General features: G+C 41.6%; 1 protein-coding gene across 9 annotated transcripts in view; it reads right to left on the bottom strand.

Moving 5' to 3' along the window:
* Positions 1 to 24,279, bottom strand: part of LOC112259220 (monocarboxylate transporter 4) — a 33,855-nt gene extending 9,576 nt beyond the window's left edge. For 4 of the 9 annotated variants that reach the window (XR_006080112.1, XR_006080113.1, XM_024433968.2 and 1 more), the window contains exon 1: positions 24,111 to 24,193. Coding sequence is in view for 1 of the 9 variants with exons in the window: in XM_042307296.1 (XP_042163230.1) it covers positions 3,219 to 3,390 (172 nt within the window). In the remaining 8 variants the exon portion in view is untranslated. Of the gene's footprint in view, positions 1 to 2,544; positions 2,567 to 3,218; positions 3,406 to 13,690; positions 13,786 to 24,110 lie in introns of those variants that run through there. The other 5 variants (XM_024433983.2, XM_024433974.2, XM_042307296.1 and 2 more) reach the window with 5 other exon arrangements.
* Positions 24,280 to 25,095: the final 816 nt, after the last annotated feature.

Raw genomic sequence — 25,095 nt, 5'->3', positions numbered from 1 at the left:
ACAGAAGAGGGAGAAGGGTCTTTCTCTGTGTGTTCCTGGATGAGCTGAAACCAATGAAGAACTATAACAGCAAATCAAAACAAGGAGACATCCTGTTCCAGCACCCACACCCTGCAGAAAAGACACAGCAGCGTCCTCCACAGTATACAAAATAAAAGCGCGCAGACTTTCACATCAATTGACTTACATCAATGGGACACTTCTGGGAAAATTCAGATCTGCAGTTAGACTATCGGTTATATACTCCTTCAGTGTCTATTAGCCCTCTGATCTCTCAATTATTTCTTTAGTACAGAAAAAAGGTTTGTAGTCAAGGTATTACACAATATCTGTGATAGTCCAGGAAGTTGCTTTTTATTTTATTATTTCACCTTTATTTAACCAGGTAGACTAGTTGAGAACAAGTTCTCATTTGCAACTGCGACCTGGCCAAGATAAAGCAAAGCGACAGAGTTAAACAAACGTACAGTCAATAACACAAAATAAAATAAAGATTTTTCTATTCATGTTCCCTTGTGTGCAAATGTAGACAATAAATAGGCGAAATAATTACAATTTAGCATTAACACTGGAGTGATAGATGTGCAAGTAGAAACACTGGGGTGCAAAAGAGCAAGAGGATAAGTAACAATATGGAGATGAGGTAGTTGGATGGGCTATTTACAGATTGGCTATGTACAGGTACAGTGATCAGTAAGCTGCTCTGACAGCTGATGCTTAAATTTAGAGAGGGAGATATAAGTCTCCAGCTTATTTTTTAGATTTTTGCAATTCGTTCCAGTCATTGGCAGCAGAGAACTGGAAGGAAAGGCGGCCAAAGGAAGTGTTGCTAACACTGCTGGAGCGAGTGTTGCGGGGTGTTGCTATGATGACCAGTGAGCTGAGATAAGGCGGGGCTTTACCTAGCAAAGACATATAGATGACCTGGAGCCAATGGGTTTAACAACAAATATGTAGTGAGGGCCAGCCAGCGAGAGCATACAGGTCGCAGTGGTATGTAGTATGTAGGTAGTATTTGGTGACAAAACGGATGGCACTGTGATAGACTGCATCCAATTTGCTGAGTAGAGTGTTGGAGGCTATTTTGTAAATGACATTGCCAAAGTCAAGGATCGGTAGTATAGTCAGTTTTACGAGGTTATGTTTGGCAGCATGAGTGAAGGAGGCTTTGTTGCGAAATAGGAAACCGATTCCAGATTTACTTTTGGATTGGAGATGTTTCATGTGAGTCTGGAAGGAGAGTTTACAGTCTAACCAGACACCTAGGTATTTGTAGTTGTCCACATTTTCTAGGTCAGAACCGTCCAGAGTAGTGATGCTAGTCAGGCGGGAGGGTGCGGGCAGCAATCGGTTGAAGAGGATGCACTAAGTTTTACTAGCATTTAAAAACAGTTGGAGGCCACAGAAGGAGTGTTGTATGCCGTTGAAGCTTGTTTGGAGGTTTGTTAGCACAGTGTCCAAAGAAGGGCCAGATGTATACAGAATGATTTCGTCTGTGTAGAGGTGGATCAGAGAATCACCAGCAGCAAGAGCGACATCATTGATATATACAGAGAAAAGAGTCGGCCCGAGAATTGAACCCTGTGGCACCACCATAGAGACTGCCAGAGGTCCGGATAACAGGCCCTCCAATTTGACTCACTGAACTCTATCAGAGAAGTAGTTGAACTGTCCCAGTAGCCAACAGCAGTCTCTTATATAAGGAGGCTGCAGTGAAACGGTCTCAGGGAGGGTAGCCGAGGGGATGACTGTTTCATATTTTAGGTGATTACCTGCCGAAGGGGGATAAACTTTGAGGCCAGGATCATTCCCAAGGAGGCAAATCACAGATGTGGCACATCATTGTGCACGTTATGTTACACATCATGAAATATATTGATACAAATTACAGACAGTAGCCTATAAGTAGCAAAATAGAAATCAATTAATTGAATATGAAATGCATTGCACAGTGATTGACATAGGCCTATACTGTTTATATGTTAATGAAGTCAGTTTGAATAATATTTAGCCTACGTTGCTTGTTTGTGTCAATTGCAGCTCTGGAAGAGAGAATCAACACTACAGTGGTGAAAGTGGAGTGGGGTCGTGTTTTCTGTGATTTATATTCATGAATGTATTTTTTTTTACAAAAATGCATCTCTCCCCCAAAGGGCTTTATTGGCAAGGGAAACATGTCTACATTGCCAAAGCACGTGAATTAAACAATCAGAAATGAACAGTAAACATTACACTCAAAAGGTTTCAAAGGAAGAGACATTTCAAATGTCATTATGGCTATGTAGTGTTGTAACGAGGACAAAAGGGAAAATAAATAAACAAATATGGGTCTGTAGTCAAACATATCTAGAAAATAGCATAGCTCAACTAGGTTGGCGCTCTCCCTCCTGCCTTCCCTCCCACTTCTCTCCTAAAAAGCTCTGTTGACGTCAGAGATACGCTTGTTTTTGTGAGGAAACATCTAAAAATAACAGGAATTTCGCAATATGAAAAGTGTATACTAAAATACTACATGTCATGTCTCAAAATGGATATGCATCTTACCTCTATATTGTTTTATGTCCTCCTGATTTGAGAAGAAAGATGACAAGTTCAATGGTGAGCCTGTCAGTTTGCCTTAATTCTCTCACAGCATCTGGCCTAGCTGACACAATGCTATTTTACAGATTTTTTAAAGACTTTTGTCCTCCATTGATTTACCCGCCCTAATTTTGACCATCCTACAAGAGTAAAAACTCCAATAACATTTTGTTTATGATAGAGACATGCGGGCGGTTTGGACCATTGGTTTTCTTAGAGGAGTATCTACACAATGAACACATTTTACCTGTTGGTCAAAAAATGCATTTGATTGGACACCTTATCACTATTGAATAATGCAACCAAACCATATTACACTCTTTAAAAATGCAAAGAGGTGGGTGGGGCTGGCTTAAGAGGGTGTGCACAACACTGAATGGGTGTAGACAAAGGAGAGCTCTCCAGTAGTAGTACAAAAACATTCAAAAGGCCATTTTCTTAACAGTGTGGTTACAAGTTTGTCAACAGAATCACTTTCCACAAAAAAGCCATCTACACATTCAGAAATACTTTTTTTGCCAGCAAGTGACAGAATAAATACAACTTGAATATTGTTGATAATCTATTAATAAATATGAGTAAAAAAATCAAAGTAAACATCAGATTCCACAGCATTGAATCTGTAGCAAATCACCTACCCTTGATGCAGCTGTAACTCTCTGAATGGGATGTGAGGTGCGCGTCTGCTGTATGAACTACTCCAGTGTCGCATGTAGCCGCCTGGCTCCCAACCAACAGGCAAACATACACTTCTCCTCTAGCCCCACCTCTATAACCGGGTATCCCAACCCCTCGTGCTCCATGCAGCATTCAGCCAGCACCCCACTATCAGCTCTCCTAAAATAAGATTGACATTTCCCATCCCAGGACACATGCACGATTACTAGGATCACTTTCTCTGTGGATAACAGGCAATGCTGTACAGGCGGGAAACATTCAGACCTTTAACGAAGAGGGGTGCACTGTTACCGTGTTGCTCACATTGCCTAGAAGGCCGTGTCAGTTTGGGATTGGACATCCCACGGCATCAAGATTGAATGCTTTCCTGCTAGGACTTCTGCCAGGCCAAACTGACATACACCACATTTGCAAACACATTCTCTCGCACACCTGTGGCACTGATCCTTGTAGACCACTGATTGGCTATGACAGAGTACTGATGTCTGTTCAGAATATTCAGGGCTAAAGATCCAGTGGGACCAGGCAGGTTGTGTCACAGGGTAGATGTGTTCCCCCTCTACACCAACACTATAGCTAACAGTATGGGTCTGGCACAGGACAAGCCTTGGGACCTGTTATTTTATCATCGGGGCTTCCAGAAGCCAACAAGTACCAGCTAACCATATCCATGTGGAATTACTGTCTCTCTTGACTTCAGGAATAAGTTTCCTGCCAAAGCAGTGAACATCTGTTGAACCCTGAATCCTAAACCAGTAGTTAACTTACAGCACAATGTAATGATTAAGAGTGAGAGTATTCCATTCATGGCTTGGATGACCAAGCACACAAAACACTATAATCTCGGTCACCTGTTATAACTACTGTTCTAGACCTTCTTGGACTGAAGAATGTAGGCACACCTGGACATCTCAGAATATATATAGTTCATTTACAAAGTATTCCCTTGCCTTTTTCCACATTTTGTTACGTTACAGCCTTGTTCTAAAATTGATTAAATTATTCTACACACAATACCACAATGACAAAGTGAAAACAGAGCAAATTTATATATATTTATTTTTAAACTGAAGTATTCAGACCCTTTGCTATGAGACTGGAAATTAAGCTCAAGTACATCCTGTTTCCATTGATCATCTTTGAGATGGTTCTTCAACCGTATTGGATTCCACCTGTGGTCAATTCAATTGATTGGACATTTAGAAAGGCACACAACTGTCTATACATCGTCCCACAGTTGACAGTGCCAAAACCAAGCCATGAGGTCAAAGGAATTGTCCGTAGAGGTCCGAGACAGGATTTTGTTGAGGCACAGATCTGGGGAATGGTACCAAAACATTTCTGCAGCATTGAAGGCCCGCAAGAACACAGTGGCCTACATCATTCCTAAATGGAAGAAGTTTGGAACCACCATGACTCTTCCTCTTGGGCCAGAGGTAGCCTAGTGGTTAGAGCATTTTAAAAAATATATATTTTACTAGGCAAGTCAGTTAAGAACAAATTCTTATTTTGAATGACAGCCTAGGAACAGTGGGTTAACTGCCTGTTCAGGGGCAGAATGACAGATTTGTACCTTGTCAGCTCAGGGATTTGAACTTGCAACCTTCCAGTTACAAGTCCAACACTCTAACCACTAGGCTACCCTGCCGCCCCAACTGGGCCAGTAACTGAAAGGTTGATAGATCAAATCCCCGAGCTGACAAGGTAAAAATCTGTTGTTCTGCCCCTGAACAAGGCAGTTGACCCACTGTTCCTAGGCTGTCATTGTAAATAAGAATGTGTTCTTAACTGACTTGCCTAGTCAAATAAAAAATAAAAATACAAATCCCTAGAGCTGGCCGCCTGGCCAAACTGAGCAACCAGGGGAGAAGGGCCTTGGTCAGGGAGATGACCAAAAACCTGATGGTCACTCTTACAGAGCTCCAGAGTTCCTCTGTGGAGATGGGAGAACCTTCCAGAAGGACCACCATCTCTGCAGCACTCCACCCATCAGGCCTTTTTGGTAGAGTGGATGTCCTTGAGTGTCTCAATGTTCGAGTGGCTCATCCAAAGCCCAGACTTGAACTCGATTTAACAGGTCTGTAGAGACCTGAAAATAGCTGTGCAGCGACACTCCCCATCCAACCTAACAGAGCTTGAGAAGGATCTGCAGAGAATAGTGGGAGAAACTCCAAATACTGGCGTGTCAAGCTTTTTAAATTTTATTTATTTAACTAGGCAAGTCAGTAAAGAACAAATTCTTATTGACAATGACGGCCTACACCGGCCAAACCCAGACGACGTTGGGCCAATTGTGCACAGCCCTGTGGTACTCTCAATCACAGCCAGTTGTGATACAGCTTGTAGAGTCATACCCAAGGAGACTCAAGTACTATGTATAGGGTCTGTGATACCATTTCCCCCCCCCCTTTATTTAACTGGGCAAGTCAGTAAAGAACTAATTCTTATTTTCAATGACAGCCTAGGAACAGTGGGTTAACTGCCTGTTCAGGGGCAGAACGACAGATTTGTACCTTGTCAGCTCGGGGATTTGAACTTGCAACCTTCCAGTTACAAGTCCAACGCTCTAACCACTAGGCTACCCTGCAAATAAATGTAATCCGTTTTAGAATAAGGCTGTAACATAACAAAGTCAAGGGGTCTGAAAGCTTTCCGAATGCACTGTATGTTCTGTACACTGTAAAAAAATGTGTTGAATCAACTTAAAGCTAGAATCCTTACTTGAAACAATAACACTGCAGACACCACGCCTCTGTTTTGATAAAAAGATGAGGGATGGGCCTGGAGAAATGTAACCACTCTCAAATTTATAAAACAGAGCAATGGATGCAAGGACTGACTATGCATGAAATCAAAATGATAGTTTAAGCCATGTTGAGGCTATACATTGTTTACAAACATTGGGGTAAAACAAGCATATTTTGGGTTCTGATGGGGTACGACAGTTGAAGTAAGCTTGAGGAAAGTATAAGATAGTGGCTTGCGAAAGTATTCACACCCTTGGCATTTTCCTATTTTGTTGCCTTACAACCAGGAATTAAAATGTATTTTTTGGAGGTTTGTATCATTTGATTTACACAACATGCTTACCACTCTAAAGAGGTACAAATATTTTCTTGGGTGAAATAAACAACCCCCAACAACCCCCAAAAAACAGAACTTGAGCATGCATAACTATTCACCCCCCCCCCAAAGTAAATACTTTCTAGAGCCACCTTTTGCAGCTGCAAGTCTCCTGGGGTATGTCTCTATTAGCTTGGCACATCTAGCCACTGGGATTTTTGCCCATTCTGCAAGGCAAAACTGCTCCAGCTCCTTCAAGTTGGATGGGTTCCGCCAGTGTAATACAATCTTTAAGTCATACCACAGATTCTCAATTGGATTGAGGTCTGGGCTTTGACTAGGCCATTCAAAGACATTTAAATGTTCCCCCTTAAACCACCCGAGTGTTGCTTTAGCAGTATGCTTAGGGTCATTGTCCTGCTGGAAGGTGAACCTCCTGCCCAGTCTCAAGTCTCTGGAAGATTGAAACAGGTTTCCTTCAAGAATTTCCCTGTATTTAGCACCATCCACCATCCCTTCAATTCTGACCAGTTTCCCAGTCCCTGCAGATGAAAAACATCCCCACAGCATAATGCTGCCACCACCATGCTTCGCAGTGGGGATGGTATTCTCGGGGTGATGCGGTGTTGGGATTGCACCAGACATAGCATTTTCCTTGATGGCCAAAAAGCTCAATTTTAGTATCATCTGACCAGAGTACCTTCTTCCATGTTCGGAGAGTCTCCCACATGCCTTTTGGCGAACACCAAATGTGTTTGCTTTTTATTTTTCTTCAAGCAATGGCTTTTTTCTGGCCACACTTCGATAAAGCCCAGGTCTGTGGAGTGTACGGCTTAAAGTGGTCCTAAGGACAGATACTCCAATCTCCGCTGTGGAGCTTTGCAGCTCCTTCAGGGTTATCTTTGGTCTCTTTGTTGCCTCTCTGATTAATGCCCTCCTTGCCTGGTCCGTGAGTTTTGGTGGGCGGCCCTCTCTTGGCAGGTTTGTTGTGGTGCCATATTCTTTCCATTTTGTAATAATGGATATAAAATGGTGCTCCGTGGGATGTTCAAAGTTTCGGATATTTTTTTATAACCCAACCCTGATCTGTACTTCTCTACAGCTTTGTCCCTGACATGTTTGGAGAGCTCCTTATTCTTCATGGTGCTGCTTGCTTGGTGGTGCCCCTTGCTTAGTGGTGTTGCAGACTCTGGGGTCTTTCAGAACAGGTGTTTATATACTGAGATCATGTGACACTTAAATAAATCAAATCAAATTTTATTTGTCACATACACATGGTTAGCAGATGTTAATGCGAGTGTAGCGAAATGCTTGTGCTTCTAGTTCCGACAATGCAGTAATAACCAACAAGTAATCTAACTAACAATTCCAAAACTACTGTCTTATACACAGTGTAAGGGGATAAAGAATATGTACATAAGGATATATGAATGAGTGATGGTACAGAGCAGCATAGGCAAGATACAGTAGCTGATATCAAGTACAGTATATACATATGAGATGAGTATGTAAACAAAGTGGCATAGTTAAAGTGGCTAGTGATACATGTATTACATAAGGATGCAGTCGATGATATAGAGTACAGTATATACGTATGCATATGAGATGAATAATGTAGGGTAAGTAACATTATATAAGGTAGCATTGTTTAAAGTGGCTAGTGATACATTTACATCATTTCCCATCAATTCCCATTATTAAAGTGGCTGGAGTTGAGTCAGTGTCAGTGTCAGTGTGTTGGCAGCAGCCACTCAATGTTAGTGGTGGCTGTTTAACAGTCTGATGGCCTTGAGATAGAAGCTGTTTTTCAGTCTCTCGGTCCCAGCTTGGAAATAAAGTCCATCTGTGTGCAATCTAACTAATTATGTGACTTCTGAAGGTAATTGGTAATTGGGGCTTCATAGCAAAAGGGGGTGAATACATTTGCACACACCACGTTACCGTTTTTTTATTTTTTGAAACAAGTTTTTTTTGTTCATTTCACTTCACCAATTTGGACTATTTTGTGTATGTCCATTACATGAAATCCAAATAAAAAAAACATTTAAATTACAGGTTGTAATGCAACAAAATTGTAAAAATGCCAAGGGGGATGAATATTTTTGCAAGGCACTGTATATTCTTCAAGAATCACTGGATATATATTTAATCTATAACTCCAAAAATGGATGTAGCAACCAAGGATTCTAGCTTTAAAATATCAAGGCAACAAGCTGCAACAGGATTGTGAGCTTGCTCAACAAAATAGTATTGCATTTGACTTAACATACAATTTTAAGGCAACCAAACGCAATAGGATTGTTTATATGAGCAATAGGAATTTGCGCAACAATTGGACATATAGCTGAACCAACTTTCAGTTGAGTGAACATACAATTCAACCATATTTTCATATTTCCCAGGGTGCCTTGCCTTTCGAGTGAACTGAAGTTACTTACCAACCATTACTTTATTTGTTAGCGACACAGACATGGTTGTTGTATTCAATGGTTCTTAGGCCAGGGCATTCACCATGTGATTGTCTAAGTGAATATGTCATCATAAAAATTAAACTATGACAATACATAACATAAGGTCTTTCTTTGAGGACCTCATTACACCCTAACATAGTAGTCTGAAACTCCTGGTGTACAAGCCACATCAAGCCTGGAAGTGACATTACACTGGCTTGCAGTGATGTGTAATTCCTATTGGAATACAGTCATTGAGGATATTCAACAATATGACATTTTAAAATCACCTGCAATCTGCATTGAGAAAGACTTCCATGTTGGGGAATATTGATTATTGAGACTACCTAAATCTCATTAACTGGGACCGCCATCTCCGTATCAGGTGCAACAACTAATAACAGATTGGATGAGTTTAGAAAAAAATTGTTATTTATGTTTGTGTAGCATAAGATTAAATCAACGTACATGCAAAAATGCAGGTATTGAAACAAACAATTGAGAAGAAAAAAAACCTGCAATAGAGCATTCTGGGAAATATGATAATGCTGGGCGTGGTTTTGAGCAAACATTAATTTATAATTTTACTCAACAAGCTGGTTCAAATTCAGCTCACTTCGAGCAGTTTGTTTAGTAAACAAACTTTTGCAAATTCATGTCCTTTTGAAGTCACAAAATAATGCTGATTAAGCAATTGGTGAATTTATATATACAGTATTTTTTTGCCTCAAATCTCACTGACTTATCTTTGCTATTAGGTCTTATTCATACTTTCCATGAAATAGCATGGGAGTCACATTGCTCCAAATGTCTTTCTGAGAGAACAGGCTAAAGGCTGAAACCATCAATCTTGTTTCAAAATTTGAACGTGTGAAATCCCTGGAGATAAAACGAGATCGGAATAATGCATAATCTCTTTCTAATGTTTAACAGCTTTTTCCTGTTGAGGCTGAGCAATGTTATGATCCGAGTCAGGGAGAGGATGCCCGCGCAGATCATACACCACAACAGCCTACGCGCTCAACATGACAGTAGCAACTTACACTGTAATCGAAAACTCAATTTATATGGTTATTTTGAGAGTTATCAAAATTAAAATACTGCACCATACTGTAAATGGTGCACTGTAAAAAAAAATGTAACTCTTGTTTATGGTAACTTACTAGCAGCCAATTACCTGCAAGTTACTGAATATTTGTAAAAAAAAAAAAAAAAGTACAGTATGTTACTATAAAATTCAAAGGAGCTTTGGTTTAACAGTACATTACTGTAAAGAAGTGCTTTCTATACAGTAATGTACTGTTAAGCTAAAGTTTCTTTGGAATTTACAGTAACTTACAGGTAACTGGCTGCCAGTAAGTTACCGTAAAAGCAAGTAACTTTTTTTTTTACAGTGCGAGGAAATAATTGCTGTATTTTCCATCCAACAGAATACAATAATGTATTTTTGGAGCACCAAAAACCTTTTCACCACTAGTGGGTGCATGGTATTGTTGTTTCTGGCTCATTAACAAATTGAGGTGTACCTTGTAAGAGGCTACATTTGTTGCACCCGTTAGTGGGTTAGGGTTAGAGCGCTGTACCAACTCCTATGTGGTTATAGACCCATCACTTTTAAATGTATAGGGGACAGAATGGAGTGGCAGAAAGTCGGAAACCTTTAATAGTGGAGTATTTTGATGTGTCCTTTTGGTCTGTTTTGCCCTGTAGTTGCTGCCAGTTTGGAAGCCTTTGTTAAGGACTCCAGTTGTAAGTGTAAGTGAAATAAAACACCAAACATTCATTAATAAGCTGTCGTGTGTAAACCTGCTTGCACCAATCCCATGTACTGTAGTTACAGCTAGTGTGAAATACAAACCCCTACCCCTCAATGAATTTTATTCATTCATCCATTCAGATTACGGTAGCATTTACTCTTTTTTTAACAGTCAATAAAGTCAATGAAACAGTATTGTACACTGTGTCATTACACAGTACTTGCTTTGATACTGAATTTCATATTGCAGTACACCTACTGTAATTCTAATACAGTAACTTACCACTAGCTGTAAGTTACTGTCAAATTCACTCTCACCTTTACAGTATAGGCTATAGCCTAGTTGAGAATTCTCAACTCCACAATATGTAAATCACACCTCATGGAGTTGAGTGGCGATGGGTTTTGGCGGAGTGTACCTCCAACTATACTGAACAAAAAATGTAAATGTAACATGCAACAATTTCAAATGTTTTCCAGAGTTCCAGTTCATATATTGAAATACATTCATTAGGCCCTAATCTATGGATTTACATGACTGGGAATATAGATGTGCATCTGTTGGTCACAGATACAGTAAAACAAAAGGTAGGGGGTGTGGATCAGAACAACAGTCAGTATCTGGTGTGACCACCATTTGCCTCCTGCAGTGTGACACATTTCCTTTGCATAGAGTTGATCAGGCAGTTGATTGTGGGCTGTGGATTGTTGTTCCACTCCTCTACAATGGCTGTCCAAAGTTACTGTATATTGTTGGGAACTGGAACACGCTGTCGCACACGTTGATCCATGGAATCCTAAACATGCTCAATGGGTGACATGTCTGGTGAGTATGCAAGCCATGGTAGAACTGGGACATGTTGAGATTCCAGGAATTGTGGACAGATCTGTGACATGGGGCTGTGCATTATGCTGAAACGTGAGGGGATGGCGGCGGATCAATGGCACGACAATGAGCTTCAGGAGCAGGTATCTCTGTGCATTGAAATTTCCATCGATAAAATGCAATTGTGTTCATTGTCCGCCCGCCAATACCATAAACCCACTGCCACCATGGGGAACTTTGTTAACAACGTTGACATCAGCAAACCACTCTCCCACATAACGCCATACACGATGTCTGTGGTTGTGAGGCCGGTTTGACATACTTCCAAGTTCTCTAAAATGACATTAACGGCTTATGGTAGAGAAATAACATTAAATTCTCTGGCAACAGCTCTGGTGGACATTCATGCAGTCAGAATGCCAATTGCACACCCCCTCAAAACATCTGTGGCATTGTGCTGTGTGAAAAAAACTGCACATTTTAGAGTGAGTGGGACACGATAGTGTGTCCCACCCGCCAACCCCTCTTTTACGCTACTGCTACTCTCTGTTCATCATATATGCATAGTCACTTTAACCATATCGACATGTACATACTACCTCAATCAGCCTGACTAACCGGTGTCTGTATGTAGCCTCGCTACTGTATATAGCCTGTCTTTTTATTTCTTTACCTACCTATTGTTCACCTAATAGCTTTTTTGCACTATTGGTCAGAGTCTGTAAGTAAGCATTTCACTGTATTTGGCGCACGTGACAAATATACTTTGATTTGTCCCCAGCACATGGTGAACCTGTGTAATGATCATGCGGTTTAAACAGCTTCTTGATATGCCACAACTATCAGGTGGATGGACTATCTTGGCAAAAGTGAAATGTGCACTAACAGGGATGTAAAGAAGAGAAATAAAGAAGAGAAATAGGATAAATAGGAAATAAACACTTCTAAGATATACATTAATGATTTATATTGTTGATACTGTGTATTGGTCAATGAGAGGATTTGAAGCCACCGCTCGGCCATATTGGCACTCCCCAGAAGAAGCAGTCGTCCATAGGAATGAATGGAATTCTACAGTATTTACATTCAAATGTTTCAAGGATTGTAGTGGGAACAGTAACATTTGTACTTTCTAAAAATGATACATGTTTTTATATATTTTACATTTTTTGTGTTCAACCTGCATAATATAATGTAAAAGTATGTATTAAGATGTCTAATAAAAAAAAAACGTCAAAAACAAATTTAGATATTAATAAATGCATTTCTATAGCTTCTAAAATATGTTTTACAACTGTGGGTGAGTGCCAAGATGGCGGCGCGGTGTTTTTAAAACAGCGCCCCCGTCAGTAATTTAGTGTATATATAAATCATTGATAAACATCCTACCGTAATATGTTAAATACCATCAGTTTGTGATATGGAACTTCACCTGTTTGACTTTGCCTAAAAACACATCTTCCTATCACAACAACCTGTTTGGCTACTAAAACTCATCACATCTACTAGTCTGAAGACCCTACGTTGAATTGCATTGAATTCTACGTTAGGCATAAATGCGTGTTTGGATCATTAAAGTTTCACTATCTCTACAAGCCATTATGTTGAATAAAATTATATTTTAACTTACTTCAACGGTCGGCCGTGTGGTTGGTCCTTTTGCATGTAGGAATGTGAGACAATATATACACAGGAAAGTATAATTACATCCATTTTTCAAAGCGCTGCTAGTGAGTTCATATTTCTATCACCCGAAGCATGGCACAAGATGAAAATACATGCATGAGACCCATGCATAGTTTCCGAGCTCTGTGCATGCTTCAGGTGGTAGAAATCTGGACACATTACCAGCCCTTTGAAAAGTTGATGTAATTATACTTTCCTGTTGATATATTCTCACATTCCTACCTGCAAAAGGACCAACCACATGGACAAACGATAAAGTACGTTAAAATATAATTTAATTCAACATTCTTGCTTGTAGAGGTTGTGAGATGTAACTTACTTGATCCAAACGCTCATTTATGACTGACATTGAATCAATCCAAAGCAATTCAACGTCGGGTCTTTAGGCTACACAGCTACAGTTGTGCAAAAATTACCATAGGGGCATACAGACAAAAATAATAAGTAATGCAATATGGATATGAAGTGACGACTTTGTATTAAAGCTCTTATAATGAAGCTTTATAATAAACACCACTGAATGAGGCTGCAAGTCACGATTTATCGACAAAACGGACCTCAGCAATCGGTGACATACAAAATTATCAACGGGTATGGAACTTCAATCATGCCAATGTTCAGCAGTTGCCTAATGATCAGGGTTGTTCATACCTGAGGATGCTTTGTCTTCTGGTCCGGACCATGCGTACACGCCTCTTTCTCATGCACGTTTTTTATTTTAGGAAATGATCTAAGAAACTTGCGTAAGAGGGCTCGGTCCTAAAGCCCTCCATTTCACATATTTATTCCATGTCTGTGGGTTATACGTTGGTATGATACCCATTTGTCGGAGGTAGCTAAATGTTGTGTAATCATTTTTTTGTCATTGTGGGCAGGACTTTACTTTTTGTTCTTCACAAACCAATTTTGTACATGGAATAATTACACAGATGGACAACGCCAGGGTTTCCATAGAAACATGCGATCAAGTTTGCGTTCAACGCTTTGTTTACATGCTAACAGTGATACATTTATACCTAAATATATATATTTTTGCATCATGTAGGCTAGGAGCTATATTAGTTGCATGCTGTCGAGGTAGCGTTAGCCAACCACCTGCTAGCTTAGCCCTCCTAGTGTAGCTAACATCAGCTACGAATTTCTGCTGGCAGCTGTCATGTGTATCTGAAATGTATGTCTCTCTCTTTCTCACTCTCTCTCTCACTCTGTTTGAGTAATGTTCAAATCAAATTGTGTTAGTCACATGCGCCGAATACAACCTTACAGTGAAATGCTTACTTACGAGCCCCTAACCAACAATGCAGTTAAAAAAAATACGGATAAGAATAAGAAATAAAAGTAACAAGTAATTAAAGAGCAGCAGTAAAATAGCGAGACTATATACAGGGGGGTACCGGTACAGAGTCAGTGTGCAGGGGCACCGGTTAGTTGAGGTAATATGTACATGTAGGTAGAGTTATTAGAGTGACTATGTATAGATGATAACAGAGAGTAGCAGTGGTGTAAAAGGGGGGGAGGGGGTTGTAATGTTGTATTATTTATTATGTATCTCATGACTCATTGCAGCCTGCATAACACAGGCTGCAGCTAGAGAGGCTACAGCCCCGTCGATGAGAATGGGGGCGTGCTCGGTCCTCCTTTTCTTGTAGTCCACAATCATCTCCTTTGTTTTGATCACGTTGAGGGAGAGGTTCTTATCCTGGCACCACATGGCCAGTTCTCCCTATAGGCTTTCTCATCGTTGTCGGTGATCAGGCCTACCACTGTTGTGTCGTTGGCATGCAGTCCTGGGCCATGCAGTTCTGGGTGAACAGAGAGTCCAGGAGGGGACTGAGCACGCACCCCTGAGGGGCCCCCGTGTTGAGGATCAGAGTGGCAGATATGTTGTTATGACCATCCTTTCAAAGCACTTCATGGCTACAGACGTGTAACTTCGTCTATGGGTCGGTAGTCATTTAGGCAGGTTACCTTAATGTTCTTGGGCACAGGGACTTTGGTGGTCTGCTTGAAACATGTTGGTATTACACACTCAGTCAGGGACAGGTTGAAAATGTCAGTGAAGACACTTGCCAGTTGGTCAGCGCATGTTCGGAGACAACGTCCTGGTAAACCGTCTGGCCCTGTGGCGTTGTGAATGTTGACCTGTTTAAAGGTCTTACTCACATCGGCTACAGAGAGCGTAATCACACAGTCGTCTGGAACAGCTGATGCTCTCATGCATGCTTTAGTGTTGCTTGCCTCAAAGCAAGCATAGAAGTAATTTAGCTCATGTGGTAGGCTCGTGTTACTGGGCAGCTCTCGGCTGTGCTTACCTTTGTAGTCTGTAATATTTTGCAAGCCCTGCCACATCCAACGAGCGTTGGAGCAGGTGTAGTACGATTCAATCTTAGTCCTGTATTGACACTTGCCTGTTTGATGGTTCGTCTGAGCGCATAGCGGGATTTCTTATAAGCGTCCGGGTTAGAGTCACGCTCCTTGAAAGCAGCAGCTCTACCCTTTAGCTCAGTGCTGATGTTGCCTGTAATCCATGGCTTCTGGTTGGGGTATGTACTTACAGTCACTGTGGGGATGATGTCATTGATGCAGTTATTGATGAAGCCAGTGACTGATGTGGTGTACTCCTCAATGCCATCTGAAGAATCCAGGAACATATTCCAGTATGTGCTAGCAAAACAGTCCTGTAGCTTAGCATCTGCATTATCTTACCACTTCTTTAAAACCTCTTTGGGCTGAGATCCCGCTAACGGGATCGATATGACAACAGCCAGTGAAAGTGCAGGGTGCCAAATTCAAAACAACAGAAATCCCATAATTAAAATTCCTCAAACATACAAGTATTTTATGCAATTTTAAAGATACACTTCTTGTTAATCCCACCACAGTGTCCGATTTCAAAAAGGCTTTACAGCGAAAGCAAACCAAACGATTATGTTAGGTCAGAGCCAAGTGACAGAAAAACACAGCCATTTTTCCAGCCAAAGCAGAAATAGAGATAAAAAAAAACAGAAATATTGATTTTAAAAAATATATTAAAAAAATTGAGATTAAAAGAAAAGCAGAAATAGATAAATTAATCACTAACCTTTGATGATCTTCATCAGATGACACTCATAGGACTTCATGTTACACAATACATGTATGTTTTGTTCGATAAAGTTCATATTTGTATAAAAAAATCTCAGTTTACATTGGCTCATTACGTTAAGTAGTTCCAAAACATCCGGTGATTTTGCAGAAAGCCACATCAATTTACAGAAATACTCATAATAAACATTGATAAAAGATACAACTATTATGCATGGAATTATAGATACACTTCTCCTTAATACAACCGCTGTGTCAGATTTTTTTTAAACTTTACGGAAAAAGCACACCATGCTATAATCTGAGTACAGCACTCAGAGACCAAAACAACGCAAACAGATATCCGCCATGTTGTGTAGTCAACAGAAGTCAGAAATAGCATTATAAATATTCACTTACCTTTGATGATCTTCATCAGAATGCAATCCCAGGAATTCCAGTTCCACAATACATTTTTGTTTTGGTCAATAATGTCCATCATTTATGTCCAAATACCTCCTTTTGTTAGCGCGTTCAGTTCACAAATCCAAATTCATGACGTGCGATCACTATGAGCAGACAAAAAGTAAAAAGGTTCCGTTACAGTCCATAGAAACATGTCAAACAATGTATAGAATCAATCCTTAGGATGTTTTTAACATAAATCTTCAATAATGTTCCAACCGGAGAATTCCTTTGTCTGTAGAAATGCAATGGAACAGAGCTCGCACTCACGTAAATGAGCATGGCCAGCTCGTGGCTCTCTGGCAGACCTCATTCGCCCCCACTTCACAGTAGAAGCATCAAACAAGGTTCTAAAGACTGTTGACATCAAGTGGAAGCCTTAGGAAGTCCAATATGACCAATATCCCACTGTATATTCGATAGGCAATGAGTTGAAAACCTACAAACCTCAGATTTCCCACTTCCTGGTTGGACTTTTTTCTCAGGTTTTTTGCTGCCATATGAGTTATGTTATACTCACAGACATCATTCAAAAAGTTTTAGAAACTTCAGAGTGTTTTCTATCCACATATACTACTAATATGAATGTCTTAGCTTCTGGGACTGAGTAGCAGGCACTTTACTCTGGGAACCTTATTCATCCATGCTACTCAATACTGCCCCCAGCCATAAGAAGTTAATGACCGAGTCACTGGTGCATCCGGCTTTAGTTTTTGATTCTAATCAGGAATCAGGAGGATATAATTATGTTGAGATTTGCCAAATGGAGGGCGAGCTTTGTATGCGTCTCTGTGTGAAGAGTAAAGGTGGTCTAGAGTTTTTTCTCCCTCTGGTTGCACATGTAACATGCTGGTAGAAATGAGTTGAAACGGATTTAAGTTTCCCTGTATTAAAGTGCCTGGCCAATTAGGAGCTCTGTTTCTGGATGAGCTTTTTCCTGTTTACCTATGGCCTTATACAGCTCATTGAGTGTGGACTTAGTGCCAGCATCGGTTTGTGGTGGTATATACACAGCTACTAAAAATATAGATAACAATTCTCTTGGTAAATAGTGTGGTCTACAGCTTATCATGAGATACTCTACCTCAGGTGAGCAAAACCTTGAGACTTCCTTAATATTTGATTTTGTGCACCAGCTGTTGTTTACAAATATACACAGTCACCCCTTATCTTACTGGAGGCAGCTGTTCTATCTTGCTGGTGCAGCGTAAATCCCGCCAGCTGTATTCTATCCATGTCGTCCTTCAGCCACGACTCTGTGAATCATACTGTAAGATATTACAGTTAATGTCCCGTTGGAAGGATATTCGTGACCGTAGCTCGTCTATTTTGTTATCCAATGATTGTACATTGGCTAATAGGACTGATGGTAGAGGTAGATTACCCACTCGCCTTCGGATCCTTACAAGGCACCCCAACCTACGTCCCCGATATCTCTGTCTCTCTCTCCTGCGAATAACGGGGATGAGGTTCTTGTCAGGTGTCTGAAGTAAATCCTTTGCATCCGACTCGTTAAAGAAAAAATCTTTGACCAGCACGAGGTGAGTAATCGCTGTCCTGATATCCAGAAGCTCTTTTCGGTCATAAGAGACGGTGTCAGAAACATAATGTACAAGATAAGTTACAAATAATGTGAAAAAACACATACAATAGCACAATTGGTTAAGAGCCCGTAAAATGGCAGCCATCTCCTCCAGCGCCATTGGTATCCATGATTTGGAAAGGGACACACCCGTCTATATAAGATCCCACTGTTGATAGTGCATGTCAGAGCAAAAACCATGCCATGAGGTCGAAGGAATTGTCAACAGAGCTCCGAGACAGGATTGTGTCGAGGCACAGATCTGGGGAAAGGTACCAAAAAAGTTCACAGTGGCCTCCATCATTCTTAAATGGAAGAAGTTTGTAACCACCAAGACTCTTCCTAGAGCTGGCTGCCCGGCCAAACTGAGCAATCAGGGGAAAAGGGCCTTGGTCAGGGAGATGACCAAAAACTCGATGGTCACTCTGACAGAGCTCTATAGTTCCTCTGTGGAGATGGGAGAACCTTCCAGAAAGACAACAATCTCTGCAGCACTCCACCAATCAGGCCTTTATGGTGGAGTGGCCAGACGGAAGCCACTCCTCAGTAAAATGCACATGACAGCGAGCTTGGAGTTTGCCAGAAGGCACCTAAAGGTCTCTCTGACCATGAGAAACAAGATTCTCTGGTCTGATGAAACCAAGATGGAACTCTTTGGCATGAATGCCAAGCATGACATCTGGAAAAATCCTGGCACCATCCCTACGGTGAAGCATGGTGGTGGCAGCATCATTCTGTGGGGATGTTTTTCAGGGGCAGGGACTGGGAGACAAGTCAGGATCGAGGCAAAGATGAACAGAGCAAAGTACAGAGAGGTCCTTGAGGAAAATCTACTCCAGAGCGCTCAGGACCTCAGATTAAGGTGAAGGTTCAACACAGGAGTGGCTTCGTGACAAGTCTCTAAATATCCTTGAGTGGCCCAGCCAGATTAAAGGGTCTGAATAGTTAGGTAAATGTATTATTTCATTTTTTTTTTTAATGTAAATAAATTAGCAAACATTTATAAAAACCTATTTTTGCTTTGACATTATGGGTTATTGTGTGTAAATTTATGAGGGGGAAAATAAACTATTTAATACATTTTTGGATAAGGCTCTAACCTAACGAAATGTGGAAAAAGTCAAGGGGTCTGAATACTTTCCGAAGGCACTGTGAGTGATTTGAAGTTAACTGTCTAAGACTGTCACTTTGCCTGAAATATGTGAAAGCCCTCTCCATGTTTCCTCCGTGTTCTCAATTTTGAGAGGTCATCTAGTGTCATTGTGGTTTCAGTGACCGGTGTAAGTGTATTTCCTGATGTCATGGTGGTTTCAGTGACCGGTGTAAGTGTATTTCCTGATGTCATGGTGGTGTCAGTGACCGGTGTAAGTGTATTTCCTGATGTCATGGTGGTGTCAGTGACCAGTGTAAGTGTATTTCCTGATGTCATGATGGCTTTTGCATCCAGTGTGCATGTGTACCTTCCAGTGCCATGAGGGCTTTGGCCTCTTGTGAGTGACTGTATGTGTGTGTCCTCTTTCTGTGACTCAGCGCTCAGGCTGGTGACATTCAGAAGCAGAGAGAGGAGTACGAAAGGATGAAATGAGATCTCAACATAAGGCCCAGGAGGTGGAGGGAGAGCTGGCTATACAGAACCAGGTACACAAACACACACACGCGCACACACACACACACACACACACACACACACGCGCGCGCGCGCACACACACACACACACACACACACACACTTGACAAGGGAAGTGGGAAGGTGCAGTGATAGGCTACTCTCTAGTTTTAACATAAGAGTGTCATGTTTTCACCACATCAGCCAGATGGGAGAGACCTTTACATCCACAACCTAGACAAAAGAGCAGGTAATCTACCTTGATTAAATCAGTCAATCACCATTAGACCACCTTTCTGCCAAGCCTATGTGTGTTTCTGTGTGTATGTGCGAGCGTACGTGTGTGTGTGTGGTATTTCAGTCTAAACTCTGTGGCATGCAGTGTGTCCTGCTGCTGGCTGTTGTCCTGGCTCTTTGCTGTGTCACTCAATCTCTACATAAAATACAAATTTTTGAGCTGCAGTGTATGTGTGTATTTGTCTTACTGTGTGTGTATGATTGTCTGTGGTGTGTCTGTTTGTGTGTGTAGTTGTCTGCGTGCGGGTCTGTGGGTGTGTGTGTGTTTGCGAATGTGTGTGTGTGATTACCCCCCTTTCCCAAATCTGTGAGGTAAGAAGAGAAGGTGCTAACACCTGCTGTGATGAATGAGGTTGGGTGAGGCTAGCTGGTCTGCTGGTGCTGGCTCTGTCTATGGAGTCTAGAATAGGTCAGCTGGAAATATACCTTCCGTGGAGGTCTGTCTGGGCTGTCGGAAACCTCATCAACAATTCATCATCCTCTATTTAACTACTATGACACATCCAGATGAATTTGAGGAATTCTTTATACGTTAATCTCCAAGGATTTTCTCTCTATCCATCACATGTTCAGGAGATGATGACAGACTTTGATAATGAAATGGGGCAGGGAGAGCATGAGTTCAACCTGAGGATGGATCTTTAAAGACTGCTGAACAATTAATCAAATTCGCCACCTGGACTATTTACATTGACCCCACCTTTTTTATTTGGTTTATTAGTAAATATTTTAATTACTCTATTTCTGCATTGTTGGTTAAGGGTTTGTAAGTCAGCATTTTACAGTAAGGTCAACACCTGTTGTATTCGGCGCATGTGACAAATACAATTTGATTTGATTTGAGATGAGATGAGAGCCGTGGTCCAGTCTCACAAACTCAGAGTAAGGAGCAGGTGTGTAGGTCTGTGTGTAAACACTCCCAGGAAAACTGCTGAATAAGATGGGATGATACATTCTGATCCCTGACAAGCGCAAGTGTGTGTTTGTGTGTCTCTCCAAAGTTGAAGCTGCTCTCTAAGGAGACAGAGGTCCACTCCCAGGCCTAGGCTGTGGAGGCCCTGAAGGCCTCAGAGGATCTCTGTCAGCACACACAGCTACAGCACAGAGACTGGGAGATAAAGGACATCACCTCCGTCAAGGACGCACTTAAAACTATTCATGCCAGCCTTATTTCCCATTGTCATTTCAAAGGAGCTAGAAGACAAACTAAAATCTATGCAGACCAAAAGGAAGAGAGAGAAGGAGAGAGGAAGAGAGCGGAAGGGAGAGGAGGGGAGAGGAGGAGAGAGGAAGAATTATACAATAAGAAGGGAGTCCTAGATCTTACCACTACTACTATACAAATGCAACAGACAGAGGCACAAAGAAAGACCAATTAGCAGCATAGGAGTAGAAGTCCTAGACTAATGGTGGTCTATTGGATGGTGTCTTGATGTTCCCATCTGTAGGCATGATGAATTGGACCGGGGAGTGCGTGGGAGAGAGGCTCAGCTGGATGCATTACGGGACGCTTACAGAGAACAGCTATGACTGGCGGAGACAGATACCGATCATCTACGGTCACAACTGGACGCTATGCCAACACACACACATGCAGGCCCCGGAGAGACCACAAGGAAATAAGGCGAAACAGACACACACAGTGTCTCACCTGTCTATGTGTGTGTTTATTCTGCGTTAACTGGGTCTGTGTTTTGACTGTGTGAGTGTGTGTGTTTTATCCATGATGTGTGTTTTTTTCTGGTCCAAGGCCCTGGATGATCACAGTGTTTGTACATGCTCAGAGTGTGTGAGAGTGTCTTCAGCTTTCCCACCCGGCCCGAAATGTATAAATTATATATTTTCTAAACAGAGACCAGTTCCGAATGAACCGGACGACAGTCAGACCTGTTCCGAATGAACCGGACGACAGTCAGACCTGTTCCGAATGAACCGGGTGACAGTCAGACCTGTTCCGAATGAACCTGGTGACAGTCAGACCTGTTCCGAATGAACCGGGTGACAGTCAGACCTGTTCGAATTAACCGGACGACAGTCAGACCTGTTCCGAATGAACCGGGTGACAGTCAGACCTGTTCCGAATGAACCTGGTGACAGTCAGACCTGTTCCGAATGAACCGGGTGACAGTCAGACCTGTTCCGAATGAACCGGGTGACAGTCAGACCTGTTCCGAATGAACCGGGTGACAGTCAGACCTGTTCGAATGAACCGGGTGACAGTCAGACCTGTTCCGAATGAACCGGGTGACAGTCAGACCTGTTCAGAATGAACCGGGTGACAGTCAGACCTGTTCCGAATGAACCGGGCGACAGTCAGACCTGTTCCGAATGAACCGGGTGACAGTCAGACCTGTTCCGAATGAACCGGGTGACAGTCAGACCTGTTCCGAATGAACCGGGTGACAGTCAGACCTGTTCGAATGAACCGGGTGACAGTCAGACCTGTTCAGAATGAACCGGGCGACAGTCAGACCTGTTCCGAATGAACCGGGTGACAGTCAGACCTGTTCCGAATTAACCCGGGTGACAGTCAGACCTGTTCCGAATGAACCGGGCGACAGTCAGACCTGTTCCGAATGAACCGGGTGACAGTCAGACCTGTTCCGAATGAACCGGGTGACAGTCAGACCTGTTCCGAATGAACCGGGCGACAGTCAGACCTGTTCCGAATGAACCGGGCGACAGTCAGACCTGTTCCGAATGAACCGGGCGACAGTCAGACCTGTTCCGAATGAACCGGGCGACAGTCAGACCTGTTCCAAATGAACCGGGTGACAGTCAGACCTGTTCCGAATGAACCGGGTGACAGTCAGACCTGTTCTGAAAGGCCCATGGAAAAATAAACCCATGCTGATTTGGCCTACTTGTCCTTAAAAACTGTCTATAACAATTACTAAAAACTATTAGTTGTGTTTGGATGTGTAGCCTGTGGTTCAAAACTTTATAGTCTATTGTTTTATTGGTTTGTACAATAATTATTCTCCACCTCACGGTTCAGCTGCTAGAGATTTGAGCTGTAAATGCATAAGGCCTATATTTCAAAAGTGAATATAAAGGAAGAGGAGTTTAGGCTTAACCCTAAAGAGACCGAGAGGAAGATAGAGGTATGTCGGCGACATGTTCAACACCGACATGCATTTCTTTATACTTGTCACATAGGCCTACAGGCATACTGAATGAGGATAATTCGATCATTTTCTATCAGAATTATTTTCTTAATGATAAGCATTATATTGTTAGATTATTATTATATTGTTAGATTAACTCTGGTAGGCCTAAAATATATACTTCCTCACCTAAAGTTGCTTAACTTTAAAGAGAAAATACCAACAGGTATTAAATAAAGTTTTGCATCTCGCCCTCTTTGGTTTTTCCTTTTCACCGTGTGAGTGCGATTAGCCCTATAGTAGATCAATCGGTATTCTATTATATTGCTGCAAACACATTACATTTGGAACTTCATTTGGGCAAAGAAAATGGCTTTAACAGAATGAAACAAAACACTTGTTGCATCTTTAATGAATTGGTTTAAACCTTCAAAGGTTTTGAACAGGCTTATATTGCTGCAATTACCAACAAAGACGAGTGCCTACCGTAGGCCTACCCAACAAATGACAGCAATAGGCTAATGCTATATATTTTATAATAGGCTTACTTTTAACTTATCTAAAATTAATCACAGAGCACAAAATTAAAAAGACAGTTTGGACTTAATTTAGCCAAAGAAAATGTCTCAACAACATGAAACAAAACACTTTTTGCATATTTAAATAACTGGTTTAAATAGGCCTATAATAATAATAATAATGATCAAATAAATGCTAATAAATATGAAAATAAAACAATAAAATTAAACAACATTGTATCAAACTTGAATAGCGAGTTGTACACATTTGGCCACTACAGTATAAAAACTTGTCCAAGGACATTCCCCTTTTCGGCTTCTTTTCACTCTGTCTCCTCAAACGTTCGTTTTACAATAATACAGTGAAAATATACAGAGGAAAAACACAGCTTGCAAATGTAACACAACAATACCAAATAGATTCAGGACTCACCTCCAGGATGCTAAAGGTACTCTTGATGAAAGGAGGTGAACATTTTAGTGTAGTTTCGGGAAAACAACTAACCTGTGTTTTATTGTGTTGTGAAGGCTTCGTATGGAGCTAGAGACAATGCGTAGTGGCACGTACATCACTCAGGTCTCTAAGGAGACGGTTGTCAAGGACACAGAGCTTCTGGCCCTTCAGGAGAGAGAGAGCAAACTACGGCCCGAACTGGATCGGAGCAGGGGGGAGATGGAGAGGTCTGCTTGTGTGGGTGTGTGCGTACGACATGCGTTTGTGTTAAAACCATAAGCAGTGTGTGCTTGTCCTAGCTTTAAAGGGTCATTTATCAACTTCATATTCATCATCTTCAACATATGTGAACATGGCTCATTTCTATGTTTTCTAGTAAAGAAGATAGATGAAGATACAATGCATGGCCAAAAGTATGTGGACACCCCTTCAAATGAGTGGATTCAGCTATTTCAGCCACACCCGTTGCTGACAGGTGTATAAAATTGAGCACACAGCATTGCCATCCCCACAGACAAACATTGGTAGTAGAATGGCCCGTAGTGAAGTGCTTAATGACTTTCAACGTAGCACCGTCATCAGATGCCACCTTTCCAACAAGTCAGTTCGTCAGATTTCTGCCCTGCTAGAGCTGCTCCGGTCAACTGTAAGTGGAAACATCTAGGAGCAACAACGGCTCAGCCACAAAGTGCAAGGCCACACAAGGTCACAGTACGGGACCAGAGAGTGCTGAAGCGCGTAGCGCATAGAATATGTTATATGTTCTCAGTTGCAACACTCACTACCGAGTTCCATGCTGCCTCTGGAAGCAACGTCAGCACAAGAACTGTTTGTTGGGTGCTTCATGTAATGGGTTTCCATGGCCGTGCAGCCGCAAACTGCCTAAGATCACCATGCGCAATTCCAAGTTCGCCGTCATTGGAATCTGGAGCACTTTATACTCGTTCTCTGTAGTGATGAATCA

The sequence above is a fragment of the Oncorhynchus tshawytscha genome, linkage group LG27 (genome assembly GCF_018296145.1).
Source record: "Oncorhynchus tshawytscha isolate Ot180627B linkage group LG27, Otsh_v2.0, whole genome shotgun sequence".
Taxonomy (NCBI): Eukaryota; Metazoa; Chordata; class Actinopteri; order Salmoniformes; family Salmonidae; genus Oncorhynchus; species Oncorhynchus tshawytscha.
The sequence above is the reverse complement of the archived record's forward strand: the minus strand, read 5'-3'. Positions and strand labels throughout refer to the sequence as shown.